General features: G+C 41.8%; 1 protein-coding gene across 3 annotated transcripts in view; it reads right to left on the bottom strand.

Moving 5' to 3' along the window:
* LRRC1 (leucine rich repeat containing 1) overlaps positions 1 to 23,806 on the bottom strand; it is a 125,345-nt gene that overhangs the window by 37,112 nt on the left and 64,427 nt on the right. For all 3 annotated transcript variants that reach the window (XM_025890647.2, XM_073905108.1, XM_073905107.1), the window contains exons 3-4: positions 9,075 to 9,153; positions 5,547 to 5,636 (exon numbers count right to left, since the gene is read on the bottom strand). In XM_025890647.2, coding sequence (XP_025746432.1) covers positions 5,547 to 5,636; positions 9,075 to 9,153 — 169 coding nt within the window. The remainder of the gene's footprint in view (positions 1 to 5,546; positions 5,637 to 9,074; positions 9,154 to 23,806) is intronic.

Genomic DNA, 23,806 nt, shown 5'->3' with positions numbered 1-23,806 from the left:
CAGCAACACAAACCTGGGCGGACTACTTATCCCCACGTCAGAGACAAAGCTAATGAAACCCAGGGTCGTTAACACCAACCTGAGTAGGCATGCTGTACCGACACCATGTATGTGCCTGACAGAGCACCCAACCCCTTGTAAATATCAGCAACTCCTTGGTCTCCTTCATCACATGGATATTAATACAGCTGTGCTCACTGATCATCAAAATTAGCTATGAGCTTTCTGGTAACAAAAGCAGAAAAGGAAATGCAATAAATGTCAGAACTGATATTAAAAGGAAGAAGCTTGGGGCACCTGGCTGCCTCAGTCGGTTAAGCGTCTGACTCTTGATTTCGGCTCAGGTCATGATCTTGGGGTCCTGAGATCAGCTCAGAGTCTGCTTGAGATTCTCTCTCTCTCCCTCTCTCTCTCTCTCCCTCTGCCCCTCCCCCTGCTCTTGCCTGCTCTAAATAAATAAATAAATAAATAAATAAATAAATAAATAAAATCTTAAAAGGAAGCAGCTTACCAGTTCTTCTGGTGAAATTTTTTTCCCTAAAAATACATAGTAAAATCTCTCCCTAATGACTCCTTTTAGCAGGGAAATTAAGCGGTATTAATGGACAATAATTATTCTTCATTAGAAGGTTTTAGAGCAATGGAAATCTTTTTTTTTTCCTTTCATAGTTGTTTCTTTAATCAACTATATAGCATTAAGCCAGAAAAGTGACTGCATAGGAACAGGCCAATGTGGTCCTCACAAAGCTTTAAGAACCTAACTGGGATGCCTCTAAATGTCAGGTTGGAAGCTAGCAGAGTGAAGGCGGTAACTCTGTGTGCCTGGTCCCAGGTACTCATTCCATATGTTGGAGCAACACCAGCGTCGGTCCAGACACAAAGAGAGTTTAACAACCAAAGACTCCCCCACTTTCAGGGTACAGCGTGAGCCAGGTGCAAACGCTTGAACACAGAACCACTAAACTGTGTACAGATAAAGGACTAACGCACTCGTTGTGTGGGCAGTAAAGCCTCGGTCGGGGAACCTGTGCACTGAGGATCTACGTCACCTCTTCCCGTCATTGGAGAAGGCTGGACAAAAGAGGTAGAATTTCAGTCACTTAGTGAGGACAACCTTCGGCCAGTTGGTAAAGACAGGAAACAGGGAAACAATTTTAAAGCTCACTTTTTTTGAAAGGCTCTGAAGCTTTGCGCTGGGGTTGAGCAGAGCACGCTGGGTCTACATCACGGTAAAGGCTCCACGGTGCAGCAGACAAGTAATACCGGGCATCTGCCACAGTGGGCTCCACACTTACCTTGAAAATTATTCACTACAGACTTTTTTAGAGCAAATATGAAATGCAACATCAATGCAGAAAAAAATTAAAAAGCTAAGAATAGAGCTGTGCCAGCACAAACAGGGATCAGCAGAGACCACCCACCAAAGCACTGTTTCTCACTCTCCAGGGTGCCCGAGAGAGGCTTCAGTGCAACCCCTAGGGACCTGAAAAAGCAGAACTGAAGGACCACCGTCCAGCTTAACTGACTCCCAAACATTCTCTTCTAGAATGGTGGTCCTCACACACTGAAGTATACACATGTACTCTTAAAGTTTTTTAAGTAAAAAATAAAGCATTTAAAAATATTTTATTAAAAATAAAAAAAATCTTCTGGGCTCTCAATAGTGAGAGCACTGTATTATGTAGCAAATCTTTTGTTTTACGTTCAGGGACAAAACAATTGGTTCTAAATTGTTTTAATACTTGGCGTAATGGCTATACTAGGTGAAAAAATTCTTCACAAGTTATACTGATTCAAGAAGAACCATATTCTCAGCCTCATTTATTAAATTGTCATATTAATTTTTTAAAAAATTTCTTCTGCTATGGTAAGGTCTTCGTTGAAATTCTGCTGATAAATCGCCATCTTCCCTGACATCAATCACTTGTTTATGAAGACTAATCAGAAGTTGCTGTGTTTTTGTATTTTTAACAAGAGTCTTAAAAACAAAATCTATTGAAGGCAAGTTAGTTTCTCACTCTTTCTAAACATCACCTTTACTTTGAAGGACAAGGTAATGTGCTGACGTGCCATCACAGAAAAGGGTCAGCAAATCTGGGACATTCTTACTTTTTAATAAAAGGAAAATGTGTGACTTTTCATGAGGTAACCAGTGTACTCCAACATGGTTCAAAAGATTTTCATGATTATTCCTCATCTCATTGCAAAGTATTAAAAGGATTCTACTATTTGAGAGACTTGCTTTATTAAAGTAACCACACTGATGGTACCTGGCTATGAAGTGCAGGACATGAACTGCAGCGCTTTGCAGCCCCTCGAACGTACGACAACCTGTGTGATGCTGGTTTCCTCCCACACACCAGTGGCTGAGGCTCTGTATTCCCCAGTATTCCTAACAGGGCACTCAAGGATTCAGGGGGGCAACAATTTCGGCTATTGCGCACCGAGGCACCCAGGGAAGCGGCAGCCAACTCACAGGAGCACCACAGAATACTTTACACTTGAGAGAGACACACATGGCAAGACTCAACAGCTGTTAGACACCACGTGAACCACAAGCTCTGATCGTTCAGTTTCCACACTAGACAGCAGGATGTTCCTTCAAGGACATCGTATCTTTGCAAAGCTGGGTTTTCAGTGACAAAAGGCAAGAACCAGGTGAAAAATCAATGTGGAATGGGAAAAGAGGTGGCAGTGAGAGAGGCTGGGCAGTGCCCAGCAGGGACCCATATCTTACAGCAAATATTTGGCAATGTTTAAAAATGAAATAGGAATATTTATTCTTTCCACTTAAAGGTATTACTTTTTCAAACAGCTACTAGGTTGTCAGGACAAAAAGACTTAAGTTGGTGACACTTACTTATTTAATAATGGAGCAAGTTAGGTATTGCCAGGGGCACTAAGAAAATGCTCCTTGGCCCCCGAGGGCCGTGGGAGCCGACGGTGCTGCAGGGGGAGTGTGTGAGGAGTAGTGGGAAACACGGGGTGGGGACCAGGAGAGCCGTGCTCCAGCCCCAACTTCGCCGTCAACCCCCAAACACACCTCCAGTTACCCAACCATCGGCAAACCAAACACACTGTGGGGCAGGCGCCCACTGGACGCCCCAGCTTCGAGGCACTGCAGCTGGCTTGCTCTAAAGGCTTCGCGCCCTCCTCCAGGCTGGACGCTCCTGCCCATCGTGAGGGGGCCTGTGTCCCTGACGAATCCATAACTTTCCCAGTTCATGCCAAGTACTGTGCTAGGTGCCGAAAAGAGAAACTGAGGTCCCGTTGTCAGTGATGCTCAAAAGGCAGACACTGAGGTGGCTGACTCATCTGACCAAATAAGCAGAGTTAATTTATGCAACAACTCCCATTTCAGAATCTACAAAGATAACAGTAGGTATGATCATTCAGATGGCCATTTCAGGTCCTTTTCAAATTTTTTTGGAATATCAGATGTTTGTGCCTTATTTACAAAACCATACTATCTCTGAGTAGTTGTTTGGTTACTAAATATTTTGGTTCAGTGCCCTCAAGAAACCATTTGGGAATCCTCTGGGAAACTGAAGAATTGTTTTTACGAGGAAAGTTCATAAGTTTCAAATAATGACTTGCTTAAAAATGTAGTATACTTATGTACGTATGCGATTTCACCATTTCAACTGCTTCAAGGGCCTTTCCAGAACGGTCTAGGACACCAGAGATGCCCGATCTTCTCCAAGGACTCTGTTCTTTGTTTGTTTCTACTAGGTGAGAACTCTCTGTTACTTTAGCGTGCGCAAATCTTAAATCCAACAGGTAGAAACCATGGAGTCTCTTGCTTTGGTTAAAGAAAATAGTAACAACCAGGAACAGAAAACTCCCTATTTCCCATTTTCACAAACTGACCTAATAGGAAACAGTTGATTCACTTATCTGCCCCATATTCATATTTCCTGGGTGATGATTCACCACAGGGTACAAGTTCAAAGTGACAGTTTATTTTGGAAGCAATCAGTTACATAAGGCTATAATAGTAACATAAGATGATATAGTCTAAAATCAAAACAAAACAGTACCCTTATTATTGACAGAATATGCAGATACACAAGAAATCCTGAACATTGACAAAAGCAGTTACAGATACTAACAGAAAAGATGGAATAAAGGACATGTAATTTATTCTAAAATGACTATTAAGTAACATTTTCCATTAAAACAATACAGTGGGGAGTGACAGGGGCACTTCGGTCTAATAACAATATATTTTCTCTCAAAGCATTCAGGCTTTTTAAAAAAGATATGAATTGGGGGATAGAAGGGGTCAACACGTAGGCAGTGGTAGGCTGAGAAAAAAGTGGGAAGGAGGGTATCAAGGCAATTAGATTCCAGAGATTCCCGAGGAGGAAGGGGAGTCAGTTTAGGTATTTAAATGGCTATTACATTCATTAGAAATACATGAATCTTGCCACGGCAAAAGTGGTAAGTCATGAAATCCACAGTAAAACATTATTGTTTCCCTGCAACAGATCCCATAAACTCAGGGTGTACTGGGGGCTTCCCGTCTCCTTCCCCTCCTGAGACATTAAGGACACAAATCTGCATCAGCAAGTCTACTGACAAAAATGTTTAAACAGCTTGCATCTCAGAAAAGCATGAATGTGCCGGCAGAAACAGGGGTCAGCCGGTTGTCTTCCGCCTGCACAGGAGTGGGGGGGAGGGGCCAAAGTTGTCTCTGAAAAACAGGCTACTTCCACAGACCTCTGGAAAGAGACCCTTTGCAGAACGGACATCTGTCAGATACACTGCAGGTCTCAAAAACAAAGTTTCTGATTTGTCTTAGAACTCGGGCAGGACAGGTGAGCACAAGGGAAATCTTTTATGACACTGGGGAACACTGGTCCACTAGCTTTGGCCAGCCAGGTTGGGCTTTTAGTTTAAGTGGTAAAGCATGAGTCACAGCCTGACTTAACCCACTGTATGTCCTGGAGGTACGGAAAAGATCTGCTGAGATAATTAATTCATTGAGGGGATGAGTAAGAGAACATTTTTATTTCTTGCCATGGCAGTTCTCCCCGACCTCTAAGCCAGGAACATGGAAATGCGCCCATCCCACCCCATCCGTCTCTCCAAACACCCCATTCCCACCCACTATTCTCAGGTCTGTGTGGACAAACACTGGTGGACACAGTTGTTGTTCAGGGGTACCTACTCCAAGTTTTCAATAAAATCGCCGAGAGTGGTAATTCCTAACAGTATTTATTGACAACCGCCTATATGACCAGAGCTACTTTGTTTGCTTAAGTTAACTACTTTGGAATCCCAGTTTGAAGAGCACGTCCAAACAAATTAGGTTTTTCACTAGTAACAAGCACCATTATCCTGTTTAACCCTTTAAATTTAGGGGCAACTGAAAGCAAAAACACTGGAGTCCGGCTATGATCTTTCTTGAGGGTGAGATTCGAGATCGGGTTAAAGGCTTTCTGAGTAGAAAAAAATAAGAGCTGTAAAAGAAAAGGAGGCTGAAGTTGATGCTATAAACACCCTCTCGCCCTGATATACACAAACCTCACATAAAAACTTACTTGCCAATATTTTCAGGCAGGGACTGCAGTGAGATATCATTTACGGAAAGACACGTCAAATTCTGTAATTCAGGAAAGCTTTCCGGCAATCTGCAACAGCAATGACAACAAAGTGTTGTTAATTGAAAAAGAAAAGTGCATGTATGGTGTATACAGGACATAAATGTGATGAATTTCTCCCATATGCTAACTGAAATAACCTCCTAAAAAATCACAGTATAAAAGGCATGTTTGCCTTGTCTTCCTAGACAGAAGACATCAATAAGGAAAAAAACCAAGGCTTGGTTTACCTAGAAGTACAGGGGCATGATAAATGCTTGGTGGGGTGATCCAGAAATAATTACAGAGGAAAAGATAACGCAAGCTCTCAGAATAAAGGGGAAAAAAAATGCTGTGGCACTGCCCAGTGCCTCAAGAAAGAAACAGATAAACAGCTGCTGCAGCTGAAAGTGCCTATGAGGGAGAACATTTTATTGATTAGCAGAAAATAAAGAGAAAGTTTAGCCCAGATGATTATAACAAAACACAGGACAGCAGCTTAATAATCTTTTTTCCTCTAGATTATAATACCCAGGGCAAAGCTATGGATTACTCAGAACTGATCAATTGACAGCAATTGCTGCTTTCTTAATATTTTTCTTTTAACTCAATTTAAGATGCCAGTCACTTGAGATAATTCTATGTTTTACTATGTTCCACACAAAAGGAAATTTTTTTATACTTCCCTTAAACTCTACTGAAGAGTGAGGTTTCAAAATAAAAGTATTCAAAAACTTACAAAGAAAGTTCACTTTCAGTATTTCTATGGTTACCTCCAATTACGGAGGAAAAAGAAAACTAAAGTTAAAAAGATCTCATTGCATCTAAAATGCCAAAGGTCCTTATACGTAAATCCGCTGATACAACAGAACACATGACTCATTTTTTTGCGGGGGGAGGCACGGGGAGGGAGGACTTCTTAGTGATAGTCTCTATACATTAGAATCTTTCATTTTTTTCCTCTTTCTAGGTTCCTTTTTTAAAAAGCAAATTCTAGGTTACTGTTTGACATAAAATATAGGTAATTCCAAACTTCAAAAGTAAATCCAGGCCCTGCAAGATGAGAGTTCTAGGATTTTATTATGACTGAGATACATTCTCAGGAATGGTTTCGACAAAGTTGAAACCTCTTCCATAGCGTAACAGAGGTTAAGATGGTTTATTTATACTTAAAAAGATGCAACTTTATCTGCTGCCTGAATTTCTACCGAAAGCACATATCATTTCATAATTTTAAAACTAGCTAAAATGATCTTAAATATAAGGAAAATGTATTTTGAAATGGCTGACTTCCTTTTTTACTGGCTGTCAGCATTAAGAGCCAAACTGGTCTGTGTGGGAAGGAAGCACAGACTTTGGGCTAGGGGAAGGGAATTCTAGTCCAAGCTGCCGCTCAGAGGCTGCATCATCTCAGAAGGCCATTTAATCTCTCAGCCTCGTTTCTTCAGCCATAATATATGTAGGTCCAACTCAATAATTTTTCAGGTCCTTTCACCTTACAGATAAGTTGTCGCAATTCTCAAAGGACTGCACCTGCCAAATCCAAAAGGCTTTACTTTAAGAAACCTCCCATATGTCAGGCCAGGATAAAAACTGAGTAAAGCCTCCTACAATGTGGGTGTGTTCTGGTCCAGGGAGTTTTGAGATAATGCTAAAGTCATGTGTCAGCAGGCATTAGAAAAGGAAAACTAAAGAGGTAGAAAAGGGGATTAAGCAATTGAATGGCTAAAAAAAAAAAAAAAGAAAAAAAGAAAAAAAAAAACCTCCAGGGCAGCATAATGAGTATTTCCCAGCTGCCTAACCCTACAAGCTGCCTTAAGGATAAATAGCTTAGTTCAGTTCCACAAATACTTAACGGAGTGTTTACTCCATTCCAGAAATTAAGAGAGAGCTGGAGATAAAATGATAAACAATAGAGGAATATAAGTTAACTTTCTCAGTTTAAGTGGGGAGTCTTGGTCAAAGCGATAATTTAAATGTAAATTTCAAGTGTTAATGAAAAAAGTACGCAGAGAACACTTCAGAAGCCCAGCAGAGGGGACTCTGGGGAGTAAGTAAAGGCTTCCCAAAGAAATGTCATGCTGAATATACACCTTACAGGGGTGCAGAGAGACCAGAGAGTGGAACAAATGACCTATGAGCACATTATAAGAGCTGAGCACGAAGTCTGACACAGGCAACCGAGGGCAGTGAACGTGGAAAGACAGGCCAAGTTCAGCTCCAAGGCAGGGGAGGCTGCATAGCACCTGGAGGAGCAGGGACTTTACCTCATAGGAACAGGGAGGTACAGAAAGGTTTGAAGAAGAGGGACAATTGTATGGATGATGGTTAAGAAAGAAGACAAGGCTTGAGGGCAGCGATGAGTTAGAGCTTACTAGATTTACTATTTTTCATAAAAATAGAGGTTATTAGTAACATAGTCACTGAAATTCAAAAGAGGAAAATCAAAAATATTTTCAAAACATATTTACTTCTTAAAAATAGCAGATATGGGGAAAACAACACTAAATAGACATTCCCTGGCACTCCATACCCAGAAAGACCCAAGCAATCAGTGATATGTATCTCAAATTTTAACCTCATCTCAATTTTCCTATATACTTAAAAAAAAAAAAAAAAAAGAACAGAAGGGAAGAGGGAAGGGTACCTTTCTTCTGAGGTTGCTTACAGAGTCTAGAAATCATAGATATGGACCCACCTGGCCTAGAGATACCTCTAGAACTTTTCCTGGGGACCACTTCTGCATTGCCAGGTGCGCAACAATTCGGGTAACCTGGCAACACAGGTACCTGGAAGCCAGTGATCAGTGGCCTCATGACTCAGTTAGGAGCCAGGAGGGCTCACAACAGTGCCACCCAGCTACGTCCAGGCAGTGTGCTGTGTCATACTAGAAGGAGCAAGCCCGGAATCAGTAGTAAAACAGTGACAGGTGGCTCTATGTGGAGGAAGAATCCCAAAGAAATCCTCACAGTTATTGCTAAAGTAAGGAAATAGTGGTGTGGGCAGAGTTTTTGTTTGTTTGTTTGTTTTAAAGGGTGCGCTGGAGGACAGTTATAGACAGTTTCATTACTGGAGTGGAAAAAAACATCCCTTATTAGGACTTCTCCTTGGATAACTAGAGGGTAAGTTCTCTGGGAGTTTAGAACTCAGTCTTATCCCACAAGACAAGATAATCAATAGGGGATTTATGAACTACTTCAATGCTTCACATGGCTTCAGAAATGTAGTCCTCATTCCTGTTTTATATACTCCACAGTGCCTCCCTTCATCCACTACCAATATTCTTTCAATGTTCCATCAACAGCACAAGTGTGCCTTTCACTGCATAGTGTGATTTATAAATAAGTATCTGTGAAGGTCAATCATCCTTGATAAAGACAGCCATCCATCTAGGTACCCCCACAAGGTGTGACGAGGTTGTGTTCGTGGCTTGGTTCTCAAGAATGATATCCTCAGTACTACAGACAGCAAAGCAAGCAGAAAGGTTACCTAGTCAGTGGGTTTCCGCTGAAGTCAGCTATCTGTAGTGCTTTACAGAATGAGATGCTTTCTGGAATTTCAGGAATATCTGTAGAAGGAAAGAAAACATCTATCATGTACCACCATTGTTAATACTTTTCACCATCCTCAAGATGGACCACAGTCACAAGAGACTATCTAGTAAGTACTACCTCTATTCAAATATATATATTATATTTGCTTTCCTAATAGAAGATACATTCTTAGTAGAAGCACATTAAAGAAAAAAATATTAAAAAGCCAACACACATGGATGGACCTTGAAGGCATTATGCCAAGTGAAATAAGTCAGAAAAAGACAAATACCGTAGGAACTTACTTACATGTGGAATCTTAAAACAAACCCAAAAACAACACATGGGAAGAGATCAGACTTGTGGTTACCAGAGGGGGGAAAATTGGATGAAGGTGGTCAATGGTACCAACTTTCAGTTATAGGACAGATAAGTACTAGGGATATAATATGTACAACATGATGACTACAGCTAACACTGCTCTACAGGATATTTGAATATTGGTAGAGGAGTAAATCCTATGGGTTCTCATCACAAAGAGAAAATTTCTTTTCCTTTCTTTCTTTTCTTTTTATTGTATCTATATGAAATGATGGATGTTAGCTGAGTATGTTGTGGTAATCATTTCATGATATATGTAAATCAAACCATCACACTCTACACCTTCAGCTTATATAGTGATGAATGTCAGTTATTTCTCAAGAAAAAGTGGGGGAAAAAAAAAACCCCACCACCACCAACTCCCATCACCCTATCAAAAGTCACTGATGGTATTCTGTCATAATTCCCATGAAGCTATTTTTCCTTACATTTTCACATAGTTGTATCAGTACACAGTATTCTAGAGTATGCATTTTAAAATTATGGGCTTTCTTCTTCTGGGTATAAATATAACAATTTGGAAAATACACAAAAGTCCAAAGAAGAAAATAAAAACCACCAACATTTCCATTGGCTAGAGATGATGATCTACCCTGATGTAATTTTTTCATTGCCATCATACACATGCACACAGTGTATATAAATAGATTATATTTCAAAATACTAGATTCATGCTGATTTGGGTTTTTTTTCACTGTACATTATTTTACAAACTTTTCCCCATCTTTATTTGTCTAAACAGTTTGCCATTTTTAGTGGCAGAAAACCCACTGCATATATTTTCATACTTCATTTAATCAATCCTTCGTTGTTAGACATTTAGGTTGTTTCCAAGTTCCTGATGTTATAATTATATTTATATCCATTTCTGATTATTTCCTTAGGCTAAGCTCCTAGAATTGTAATTACTGTGTCGAAGGCATTAACAACTCTACAGTCTTCGGTAAATACTATTAAATTGCCTTACAGGAAGGCAAGTTATACCTAGTTATGCTTCCATCAGCCTGAACAAGGTGCCTAATTCAACACCTCTCCTCCTTCTTTCTTTCTCTCACTTTAAAAACTGCCAATGTTAGGCACCTGGGTGGCTCAGTCAGTTAAGCGTCTGACTCTTGATTTCAGCTTAGGTCATGATCTCAAAGTGGTGAGATCGAGCCCCACTTCGTGCTCCACACTGGGCATGCAGCCTGCTTAAGATTCTCTCTCTACCTCTCTCTGCCCCTCTCCCTACCCTGCTCTCTCTCTCTTAAAACAAACAAACAAACAAACAAACAAAAAATCCTGCTAATATTGGTAAAAATAGTCTGGCAACATTTTGTTTTATATTCCTTTTATTACGAATGAGGCTGAATATTTTTCCCTATGTTTATGGGTCACTAAATATTGTGATTTTGAAATGACCAAAATTGTTAAATTCCTTTTTCTCTTGGTACAAAACGTGGGGTTACAGCTTTTAGGGCTTTAAAGATATATTTCATAGCATTTAATTTCAAGGATACATTTATTTTGGACATATTAACATTAAGAAGGCCTAAAATAGAAAAGGTTCTCCTGGTCCCATGCTGTTTCTTCTACTAGTTCTACAAATGCAAGCCGAGCCAAAACATACCTAATATTTCTCAGGTGGGGGTGGCAGGAAGAAGGGAGAAATAAGGGGGAAAATGGACGCCCTGGTCCAGCAACTGCAAAGTAATCAGAAGCTACATAAACGCTTTCAGTTCAAACTTAAAAGCCAAAAGCATTTAAATTTATGGTACCACTCTTGTTACGCTATTTTCTGCCCTGCACAGTCATACAAGGTAGTAAAGAACAAGCATTATGACCCTCGTTTCATAAATATCATAGCTATGCACACAGGCACACATATTCGAGCCGGGGGTGGATTTTTAAAACACGCAAACGTTTGTGGACCCTGAGGTACAAATACACTGGGAGGCCCTCTTAGATGTTATCACCTTACTTCATCTCAACATAAATTATTTTAACTTCCACTGTACAAAGGTGGACAGCAGGCCCCAGAGAGATGAAATGGCTTCCTCATCATTACAGGCCTATTCCAATGAGTGCTTGAGCTTTCCATGCTGAGATCACGGCACCGCCGTGCTTATGAATGAATGAACACACATAAATCCATCACAGAACAAGCACGGCTCTCCAGGCAAGCGAGGCCATGACATGCGTGGCCTGCTTTGGTCTGAAAGGTGCTGGTTGGCCTGTGCACTCCACGACAGTCCCTCTTCTGCCACTACTTCAGGGCTTGGTGAGCAGTCTTTGTAAGACTGAGGAACGAGGTGCACATGTCACACCAGTTACCTCACAAGTGCTAAAGAAGATCAAGCCAGACACAGAAGTACACAGCAACTTGTTGCTCTAGCCAAGACCGAAAAAAAAAAAAAAAAGGCAAGGAAACAGAGAGGGAGGAAAGGTATGTCCATTAGGTGCCCCTCTTAAATATTCTCCAGAGCACTAGAAACATCACTGAGCTTGGGAAGATGGGCCTGTCAAGGGAACACATGAAAAGCGGCTGTGAGAAACTCTGGTCAGGGCTGGTCTGGAATCTACAGATCTGAGAGTAACAAAAGCAAATGCCAGAGAACGGCATAGCTGGCCTCGGTCCACAAAGAGCTGACAGAGAGGTCTGCTTCATAGGAAGGCATTCCCTCCTTAGGATAACCTGCTTATACACACAGGAGAAGTAGCAGATCAGCAAACAGAACACAGGCCTCCTGACTCCCAAGACCATTTCCTTCTACCATATGCACATTATGAACTTGAAGAAAAAGAATGTATCTGCTTGTACAAACAGAAGCTTTAGACAGGGCAGCAATGGTGTGGTTTGAAGAGTCCTGAGTACTCGTTTGCTTTAGGTTGCTACAAATATTGGAATAAAAAACCAAGGAAGAAAAACATCTACTCATCCTTAAATACCCAGCTAAAATGTCATATCCTCAGGGACACCTTTCATGGGTCCCCACCTTTCATGGATTCCCCCCACTCTGTTTCCTCAGGCTTCGCCTTTGTGGGATCTGTGACAGTTTTAATAATCTTGTTTGCAGTCAATGTCCCTTATTAAATTCTGTGTTCATTGCAAAGAAAGACTTTGTGGGTCTTGCCTGTTGCTGTTTCCCTAAAGCTGACCCAGTAGTGAGCTTAAGCAGTACACAGGTGTCAAATGAATGAGAAGCTAACATTACTAAGCCCCTATAAGAACAGTTGCTCTCTCATTTGGGTCATGAAATATCCCCATAAGGTTAGTATTATCTCCATTTTACTGGTAAGAAAACTGCTTCGTCCCAGATCTCTGACAAGAGGGAGTATAAAGCTTGTGGGTTATTCCCAGCTGAAATCCCCTTTGATCGTTAAATGTTTTACTCAGGACAAACAGGAGGTTTGAGAGTAAAAATATGAAAAAATATATATAAATGCCACCTTCTCAGTGAAACCTAGGCTGACCACCAACCTCATTAAAAAACTAATTTGAATCCTTTCCCCCATGCCAATTCTTACAATTTCCAAATCCTTCTCATATTCTCCATCTTTTTCTGTCCACTCCTATTATCAACTTAGTTCAGACCTCAATCATCTAGATGACTAGAATATCCTCTTAAATGGTCTCTCCCTGTATCCAATTTGTCCTCCATCAAATCCAAAGAGCCACAAGAGCAATCTGCACCAGTTTTCTGCGTTTCTAGTTTTATGCCCAAGGGCAAACTATTTAACCTACCTGTGCCTTAATTTCCTTATCTGTAAAATGGGTCATCAACAGATTTTTTTTTTTTAATTAATGCCCGCACATCATACCTTCAGTGCTACACAAGATCAGAGAAAAGAGAAAATTAGACAAAGGACACTTAACACTTTGAACCAAATAAGTAAGAGCAGAGGAGAAACCCAGGCATGAATGGGACACTGAATGCAGCGAGGAGAGGGTAAGCCCTGGGAAAAGATGGTACAGTATGAACTTCAGGATATCAATACGGGAGTACGTGGAGAGAAGGCTGAAGCGATCTCTTGATAACCGATTACCAAACGCCAGGTTGAGCTATTTACAATCACTTTGCTAGACAAGGAGTTTCCTCTTCTATAAAAAGGGGATTAATCACCTCCGGCTTAGGGCTGTCCCAAGGATAAAAGAAGAGTAGCATGAATAAAAGCCCATGGCACTCTGTCTGACCTCATTCGTTAATATTTGAGGGAGATCAGTAGAGAGGACCACTGGTTTCCATTCAAGGCCAAATAATCTGAGGAAGAAGAGTAGCATCATTAATAGAGATGAGAGGATTTAGAGGGCTTTTGCCATTGTTGTAACCATCTGAGAAGCAGTAGCAATTAACTTCTGAAGAAACATCTATTTACATAAAAATATCAGAAATAATGAGATTTTTATCTACTCATTAAGGAATGTACCCCAAAACTTCTACTTGCCAACATCCACCTTAGTTCAAGCTTCCATATAAGGTGAGACAAACAAAAAATTTTAATATTTTTCATTAATTCAAACTAGCTTTGTCTCATCAATGACTAATAATAATAGCATAAAATTTGATATTTACAAAATGTCTGCGAATGATTATAAAAGTAAGTAATCTTTTCCCTACAACTTCCTTAAGATAACCTTTAATTTGGACCCACTCTAAGCCATCATTATTTCGGAATCAGAATTGCCTCAAATTAGTGAGATGTAATTGTAGTTAAAAAGTAGTGAATCAGTAATTTACCAATATGACCATTACTACCGCCTGTATACAGGAAATGGATAATTACCCCTAAACTCTATCAGTGCAAAATATCTTCACCACCACCAGGCAGACAACAATTCTGGCATCATTAGCCCCAGGGCTTCCAAGACAGACTACAGCTTTCACCACAGATATTATCGGTTAAATAGTGATTTAAAAAGACATCCCCTGCCCTTCCTGGCACTCATATTCTTTTCTGGACATCCATTTGTAACACGTCAAGCTGAGATTCTAGCTTCCCCACTTCCCTGCCCCCGCAAATACAGGGGCTTAGTCCACATTCTTTGGCGGGGAATGAGGGCTCTCTTCCCACATGTCCAGCATCCTCATGGTAAACTACACCCTTTCCTGAAAAGCTATCGCCATTTTGGGACCCCTCTTGTGATGGAGATAGACTGGACTGACGGACGTCTCAGGTTCCCTCTTAGCATGTGTGAGTTTACAAACATCCAGGGCATTTCCTTTCATGGAGGACTGTGCACAGCCAGCCTGTTTCGACGGTAGCCCCCGTCCATTGCACAAGTTCTTTCTGGATAAATCAGTTACTTACTGGCATTTCTTGTTCTATATAAATAGAATCTCTTTTCCTCCTGGGCTCAAGACCCATCTGAGGTCAGTAAGTGAGAATACTAGGTTCTCTCCATGGAGAGCACCATAAAACACGATGCAAAACAAAAGTCTTAGGTATTTTGGTGGCTATTTTCTAGGATTATCTAATTCACGTTGAAAGCATTTAGACATAGGAAGTTGAAGAAGACAAGGAATGCTTAAAGAAATCAAATGATGACCCCCCCCCCATTAATTTGGTTTTTTTGTAAAATCGCAAAGAATAACATTTTAAACTTCTGGGCCTATTACGTGGCAAGTGGGTAAGCTGAAATTTTATCTTTGAAAGTGGGGCAAGAGCTCTGTAAGCAATCATCTACACTTACTGCCTCAGCACGACTAGCTCCACAGCAAGGCGGCTGTGTTAGCCTCGTTAGTACAAGGTGCTAGCAAGGTCAGGGACCTGGATTCGGTCCAAGTGTGGGGCAGCCTCTTTCCCCAGTTCCAGCCGTGCTACACTCTGAGGACCCTTTGTGAAACTTGACTGAAAAAAACAGCCATGGCTGTGGAGCCTATACTGAGCACTTAAAAAAGTGTCATGCATGAATCTCCGCACTTGGCACAAATTAACTCCCGTTAGCCTTCATGATAACTAGGAAGGCTCCTGGGTCGCCTCCATTCTCTGGATGAGGAACAGAGGCACGGCAGGGGGACAGGCCTGGCCAGTAAGCAGGAGGGCCAGGCTTTGAACTTAGGCTTTCTCCCCACAGAGTCTGTGCTCCTCACCATAAACCTGTCTTGCCTCTAGAAAGAATGTGTGAGGTCAAGAGAAACCACAAAACCCAACCCCATGGCCCCAAGTGTAGCAGAGCCTCTGAATCTTCAGAAACTGCACGAAAGTGTGCCATCCCATCTGACAGCTTAGGACAGCCTCAAACTTTTTGCTTCCCGAATTCTTCTGATTAAACAAAACCAAATACTCCATTTTCAAGATAGCGTAATAAAAAATATCGAAGCAACAAAGAAGCAGCTTTAAATTTAATCCTATGGTATGGCTAATCTTGAACAACTTTTGATTATGACGCAGTATTGAAACTAAGTATAGTATTTGATTAAGAACATAATAGTAAAGTGTTTCCTCGTTATTTCTTGCTTAATGCAGCTCCCACCAGGCAAGAGAAAGAATTTAACCAGCACCACTCACAAAGAGGCAATACAGTGTCACAAAATTTCTATTAAACCTTCCTTGAATCCCCTCAGATAGACTGGGCCTCCCACAGTGCCCAATACTTCTCTCTGTAAGCACTCTGCTCAAAGGCGATTAGCGATAAACTTTACTCAGTACCCTGCTTCCCCCTAGATGTGTCCTCCACTAACTAGCTCAGGGATCAGATCTACAATGTCTGCAGGGGCTCCCCAGCCTTTACCACAGTGTAGGTCTTTAACAGACAGGTGTTCAACAATACTTCCTTACTCACCGCACTGGGCCTGGATCAGAAGAGAGATCCCAGGGCCAGCATCCTCACTTAACATAGGTAAACGTCCACTGCTCTGAGCCTCGGGTCCCTCACAAAAGGGGTGTTCAGATTATCTGCTTCATCCACCAACCAGGGCTACTGAGAGGTAAAATGGGGTAATATACAGGATAACTTGGTAAAGTAAGGAAATGGAAAGGACTAAAAGAGGGGAGAAAAAGGCAATTCTCCTCAAGTGGCACTGACTGGTTTTGAGTGTGGGTCGCTTTTTATATCAACTTGTGGAGTCTGGGGCATGTGTTCTCTTGCCTTCCTCTCATTCCCAACATAACACTTAGACGAGGGGGGAAAATGTCATCAAAAAACTTCTGTCAAAAGACAAAAAACTGAGTGTTTAAGTAAGTCTTGGTTATTAGTATTCAGTCTTTTTTTTTAATTTCTTTTTTTAAAAGGTTTTATTTATTTGAGAGCGAGAGAGAGAGAGCAAGCACAAGTGGGGGGTAGAAGCAGAGGGAGAGGCAGACTCCCCGCTGAGCAGGGAGCCCAACACGGGACTCGATCCCAGGACCCTGAGATCATGACCTGAGCTGAAGGTAGACGCTTAATCGACTAAGCCACCCAGGCGCCCACTGTTAGTATCCAGTCTTAGACAAAGAATGATGTAACTGCATGAATTGTCAAGAATTTGAAGACAGTACCTCAATACGACATCACTGATGTTAAACCACGTCAGAGACGAAGAAAAAATAATGCAGCATCAACAAATGGAACCATCACAAAGAAAGCCACCCTTGAACTGCCCTGCAAAGAAATAGGGGACAGAGGTAACCCTAACAGGAATGCAACAATTCACAAGCATGCACGTGGACATCAGAGACGGCTAGCCTTGCCTAAACTCTGCACCGACATTCAATAATCCACTTCAAGACTTGTTCAAGACGAACAACTGCCCGTCAGAGTTTAATTACATTTGTATTTCTAGTCTACAAAGGGAAAATGTGTAAGACATGACCTACAGGTATTAACTGAATTTAAATAAATTTTTTTTAAAAAAAAGAAAATGAGGGCCATGGCTCACCCTGGTCAGTGCTGAGCAGACACGCCCAGCTGGCTGCCATGGTGGTGCATGGACATATGCACACATGCACATATACACACATACACGAAGCCCTCCTTTCAACCTTATAGGCACTTTACATTTTCTAGCACAATACTGCTACTTCCGATGAAGATCTGAAATTGCTATTTGACAGCCTGGTACTCAGAGGAGCCTCTTTTGAAATTAGTCACCTAACAGCTATTGTCACTGCCATCTTAGCCACAAGTGGAAAGTCAGGCACTCAGAGAAAAAGCTGGGGACAGGCTCAAGATCAGGTAAATTGACAGTTACGGCTCTGAAAAAGAACAACTCCTCCCCTCCAATTCCTGCCGTTCCACATGATTGTCTCCAAATAAGAGGAGCCGCCATCCTTAGGGCCTATAATATACCAGGTCCTGCAAAGGGCATTTTGCATGCATCATCTCTAATCCTGACAACAAATCCTCAGACAGTAGTCCCATTAACAGATGAAGAAGCAGGCTTCCAAACATTAACTAGATTGTCCAAGATCGCTCTGCTGGCTTGTAGGAAGAGCAGAGCTTTGAAATTCTAGTCCATCTGCCTCAGGGCTGAGGAAGCCCCAGAAGTAGCAGTTGAGGATATGGACAGTCAGATCCCATCAGCTCCAAACATGTGGGAATAAGAGATGCCTGGGGAAATGAATATGGAGAGAAAGAGGAAGTAGAAACACAAGACTGCAATTCTGAGCTACCACTTGGCAGGCATTTCACACCCAAGTGGGGGCAGGTGCACAGTCTGAAAAGAAAGCATGCAAGTGTGAACCTCCCGTTATGGGCAGGGGGCACCCAACAGGCAGACAGAAGAGAACTGTGGGGGCAGAGCTAAGAAGTCAGGGAGCACAGAGTGTCACCAAGAGGGGTGGTCCAAGTGACAACCAACAGGTAAGGAAGAGATAGACTTGGCTATTAGGAATTTGCTGTCACCTTCAAGAGGATACACACATGGTGGTTTGAGGGGAAATGAAAGCACAAAGTGAGAAGCCAGTGTTCTCCACTGGCTTCTGCGGAAAAAGAGAAGAGAAGGGGAGTGTAAAAGCAGTAGGGGCCAAATTCTAGTGAGAGACACAGTATTCCTAATTGGCAGACAAGGCAATTGGGGAGAAGGTGACAAGGTTTTCTGATCATGAAGCCAAATTTATGTATTTAAAAGGACTGTTGGGCGCCTGGGTGGCTCAGTTGGTTAAGCGACTGCCTTCGGCTCAGGTCATGATCCCGGAGTCCCGGGATCGAGTCCCACATCGGGCTCCCTGCTCGGCAGGGAGTCTGCTTCTCCCTCTGACCCTCTTCCCTCTCGTGCTCTCTATCTCTCATTCTCTCTCTCTCAAATAAATAAATAAAATCTTTAAAAAAAAAAAAAAAAGGACTGTTGTCCTCTGTTTCATCAGAGATTATGTCTTGCCTGGAGGGTTGAAACCTCTTTGTCTTTTACTAAAATGACACTCATAGTTTTCCTTATCAAAATAAAGAGTTAGCAATCCTGTGTCACAATCCCATTAAAAAAAAAAATTATAACGCTCCATTAAAAATCTACAAGACTGAGAACCTGGGGAAGTATGCCTTCAAAAAGCCTGGGGGAGAGAAAAGGGGTTTGTAGCTTGAGGGAGATACCAAGGTCAAGGGAGAAGTTTGTGTTAATGCGTTCTCGGGTTCGATTTTTGTTGTAGTTTGGAAAATTTGTGGAGTGAGCAGGGAGGCAACAGATGTGGAGAAAGCTGTGGGTTCCCATCTTTGCCCAGAAGGCAACAAGGAGGGCAGCGCAGGGAGGTCGGGGAGGCCTGGAGAGTGTGGACTTCAGAGCCAGGGCTATGAGGAAGGGACGGGAGAGGAGCCTGGGAGAAGGAAGGCCCATAAATGGAGAGTCGACTCAATGGATGAGAGCCACTTATCCATAGCAGAAGCAACTGACAAAACCCCATGGTCCATGGTCTTAAGAAGGAAACAAGTAGGCATAGTATGAAACATTCTCAGCAAAAAAATGAACCATGCATGTAGCAGGCAATGCTGCATTAGGGCAAGAAGGAAAATGGGAGGGTCATACTGAATTTAGGGTCCTTATTATATCTAAAAACCATCGATCGAGACCTGGCCAAACACAGAATTCAAACACTACAAGTTATAAACATCTAGTGATGAACAGAACAAGCATGTAGAAAGGGATGCTGACAAGCTGTAGTAAAATACTGAATGGTGTGACTTTGGGCACACTCGGTACATCATATTGCTTCACTGAGAATTATTTACTACTTGGGTAAAACAAGGTTCTTGTGTGCCAAACAGTCTGGCTGATTAAGACAGTTTGAATGCTGAAATGCTGGTTGCCTGACTCGATCCTGCTTAAAAATATCTGGGATTGTCAAACAAGACTAAATATGAATGCATGATTCAAGTCTGCATTTGCTGCCACAGCTGTTCCTCTGGGTGTGCAGGGGGAAAAAAAATGCTAAATGGAAATTTTTTTCAAAGGCATCATCCTATTTATCATATTATTCCAATCACCACAGACTCACCCAGGCAGCAGGCGGCAGGCAGCCTTGTAGACAAAGGCATAATTCCTGCCTGAGCAGCCTTCCCCGTGTCTGTGAAGGCACAACGCAGAGCAGAAGGGCAGACACGGGTCTCTCTGCGCAGCGCCACAGGGGCACCTTTGTCAAAGTTTTATTTTGGAGTCTTGGTAACTTGTGCTGCCAAAAAACTTTCCCAGCCCAGAAAGTTTTCACCTAATTCCAGCCACAATTACCAAAATAACGTTCACGCCTCAGCTTTTCCTCCCCAACAGAGTTCTGGCTAAGCAAACACAAACATGTCTTGAGACACAAGATCCCGATGTGCAAATATAAAAACAAATCAACCAAAAAGTAAAAAAGAATTACAGAATGTTAGGTTTCATATAGAATAACGGGAAAGGAATAAAACATGTGGACAGTTTGGCATTTCTTTTTACTTACCCTCCTCTCAGAACAAAATTCTGAATATTGCCTACTTAAACCTCTCAGTAACAGCAACTAAATACCAAAAACTAAAAAACAGTATTTGTATTCATCCCCTACTTCAACATTCACTCAAAATTGTGGCTTTTTTAAATTATTCCCATTTAATAGGGACAAAATTACAACGACTAGTATTTATGCATCAAAATTCTCCAGGGAAATTCTAAGTCTTCCAATGGATGAATGCTCTTGATCCAAAAAATTAAGTCTTCAACTCTGACCCCCCGTCTCCTCCATCTTCCCTGGACCACAAGACTCCATCCCCTGAAGTGCAAATCAGGGCCCGTGGTCAGACCCCTCCTTTGCATGAATTCTATGGGCTTGCTTCCCTGTCTGTTACCTTTCTTTTTTTTTTTTTTAAGATTTTATTTATTTATGTGACAGAGAGAGACAAGCGAGAGAGGGAACACAAGCAGGGGGAGTGGGAGAGGGAGAAGCACGCTTCCCGACGAGCAGGGAGCCCGATGTGGGGCTCCATCCCAGGACCCTGGGATCATGACCTGAGCCGAAGGCAGACGCTTAACACCTGAACCACCCAGGCGCCCCTCATGTTACCTTTTTAAGTATACTTAATCTTTGCATGAGCATCTGTGACTCCTGTCAACTGAAATAAGCATCCTACTAAACTTGGTGTTCTCTTCTCACACCCCCACACCATGCACAGTGTTTGTGAATTGACAGACTCAACCACAGGCTAGAATGAGTCATTCAGACTCCTAAAATCACTCTGAGTAACACAAAGAATAGATGAGAGGTTGCAGGGCTAGGAGTGAACAATGCAGTTCTCCAGAAGGGCAGGGAGAAGCCATGTGGCCCATATAAACTAGCCAAAACACGGATTCTCAACTACTGTCACCAGCTCTTTCCGATTCACAGACCCTAACCCAGGTCTACTAAAACCACTGAGTGCCCCAGAGGCTGGGGATTCTCAATTTCAGAGTACAATCACTGGGAGCACTTACTTGATGATAGCGTTGGACCCCTTTCTAGCAACTGTTTCTCCAGGTCTAGGGTCCAGGGAAGGAATCTGCCTTTTTAATGCAACACTCCTGGAGATTCAGATAAAGAGGGTCTTAAAGCTGCCTCTGAGAAACACTGAGGCATTTAACTTAATTGGTTCTCAGTCCTGACTGCCTACCAGAACCACATGGGGCCAATCATCACCTGAGATTCCAATAAGTCGACCTGGGCTGGGATTAGGGCAGTACTTTAAAAAGGGCTGAATCTAGTATGCAGCCATGTTAGGAACCACTAATGATGAGGCCCTGGTCATTTTAGTGTGTATCTGACAATTACTCGTAGTTCCCGTCCATAATTTACCTCCATAATAAAGCTATTTCTGCTCTTAGATTGAAGCAGAGCCAACATGTAAAGACTGTGTGTGCTGAAGGCTGGGTTAGGTTGCCTTGAAGGGGACATAAAACAGCAACATAACAAGGGAAAGCTGTTTTGTTGTCCAGTGGAAGGAGAGGGTGGAAAGGGGGTACAGTTTGAATCTAATTGGACCACCTCCTTCCCATTTTTAAGTAGAATAAATTTTTTTAAATGTTTTATTTATTTATTCATGAGAGTCAGAGAGAGGGGGGGGGGAGCAGAGGCAGAGGGAGAAGCAGGTTTCCCGCCTAGCAGGGAGCCCGATGAGGGGCTGGATCCCAGGACCCCGGGACCATGACCTGAGCCGAAGGCAGACACTTAACCATTTGAGCCACCCAGGCGCCCCTAAGTAGAATAAATTTTTAAGAAATCCCTCTCCTTACCGGTACTACAAGTATACCTTTCCAAAAGTAGCCCTTTAAAAAAAAAAGAGGTTAAACTAGAAGAGTGCAAAAGGTATTCTGAAAAGGGCTCAAAAACATGTTTATATGATTCAAAGAAATACTGTAGAAAAACAGCTTAAAAATTACAAATTGGCAACTGACAGAAGAAAAGGTATGCTATTTATAATGCATTCAATTTCTTAAAAAAGAAACATATCAAAACTTACACGTTAAAATTGGTATTATCCCCTTAAAGTAGTCATCATATGAAGCAAGCATATAAATCCTGCTGGTACCGACACTTGCTAAATGTTCTGGAGCTCTTTCTAAGAGTTACAATGAGTGTTTCTTGTAATTCAATGTTTTGAGAAAATCTTGCAGAACCAATGCTGTTTCTGTGAATTATAGAAAATTCAGTACTGACCAGTATAAAATATACTGTGTTTCAGCTGAACATCACTCTGAAGATGATCTATTATGGCAAGTGTGGTTCTATTCTCATACCCTAAAGCAAGCCTCACAGGTCCCCTATCCAAAGTTTAGGACGAAAAGGGTTAGAAAGAAGGAGAAATGTTTGCTTTTTTGCTGAAGGGTAATTCGAGTTCTTATAATAGACACTTGATTTTTGGACTGGTCAAAAATCATTTCCTGTACTTAAGCCATTATTCTATGGATTTAATTGAAGGCAAGAAAGGTCAGATTGTAAAGACATCCATTTAGCCTAAATGGTGTTTGGGATCTTGACCCCACCAGGAACTGTATAGGTTCTGTTAGGCTCCTAGCTCCAATTTAAATTTATATGAGTTTTCCTGAAGATTGAAATGCAAACTCCAGGGATCCTGCCCTGGAAATTCTGATTGCGCAGTCCTTATGTAAGGTGGAAATATGCCATTTTAACAAGGATTCTAACGGAGGCAGTCTCAAGCCCACCTGGAGAAACACCACTCCAAGTGAATGAAGACCATAACCTGAAATCTAAATTTCTAGACAGAAGGAATACCTGGTCTCACCATTCCTAAAAGCCCCTTCTTCTGTGGTCTGATTATCAGCAGGCCATTCTGATCTTCCCTTTCAAACCTGTAAGTACGGGTTTGCCCATACAGTCGGAACACTGGCCTGTCATCTCTTGGACAGAATTACTCCTCCTGCTGCTCTCTATGTGATAGCACCCCACTGCCTGACACAGACAGGATTTACAGTAAAAGTTTCCAAACTGCTTGAACTTAATGCAGAAGTTCAGACATACTCCTTTTTAAGAACGTAAAATGCATTATAAATAGCTCACCTTCTAACTCCATGGGAAGTGCTAATCACCCCTGACAGTCATCTACCAGTTTCTGAATAGATTAACTTTATTCACATAATCAAAGAAATTGGCATCCTCAGGCTGGATAAAGGGACTACAGACTCTGTCCCTTGTCACGCAGTACCATCCATGTAATAAGCGCTCCTACATATCAAAAGGTGACAAAAAGAGGTGCTTTCCTCTCAGCCAGTGTCTCTTTGAAATTACAATGGAAGGAATGGAAGCAATGCTCATAAGGGCTAAAGCCCAAGAGATTCACTCATTTGTTCACTTATACCTTCATCATTTGTTCCTTTATCCATTTATTGAAGGAACCACCTATGTGGCAGAAAGTAAGGTGAATACGAGAGGCACAGTCTTGGTCCACTGTGATCCACA

Source organism: Callorhinus ursinus, unplaced genomic scaffold (genome assembly GCF_003265705.2).
Source record: "Callorhinus ursinus isolate GAN/ISIS: 27379988/994484 unplaced genomic scaffold, GSC_fseal_2.0 scaffold22, whole genome shotgun sequence".
NCBI classification, from domain to species: domain Eukaryota; kingdom Metazoa; phylum Chordata; class Mammalia; order Carnivora; family Otariidae; genus Callorhinus; species Callorhinus ursinus.
Note: the sequence above shows the minus strand (reverse complement) of the source record. Positions and strands in the feature narration are given on the sequence as shown.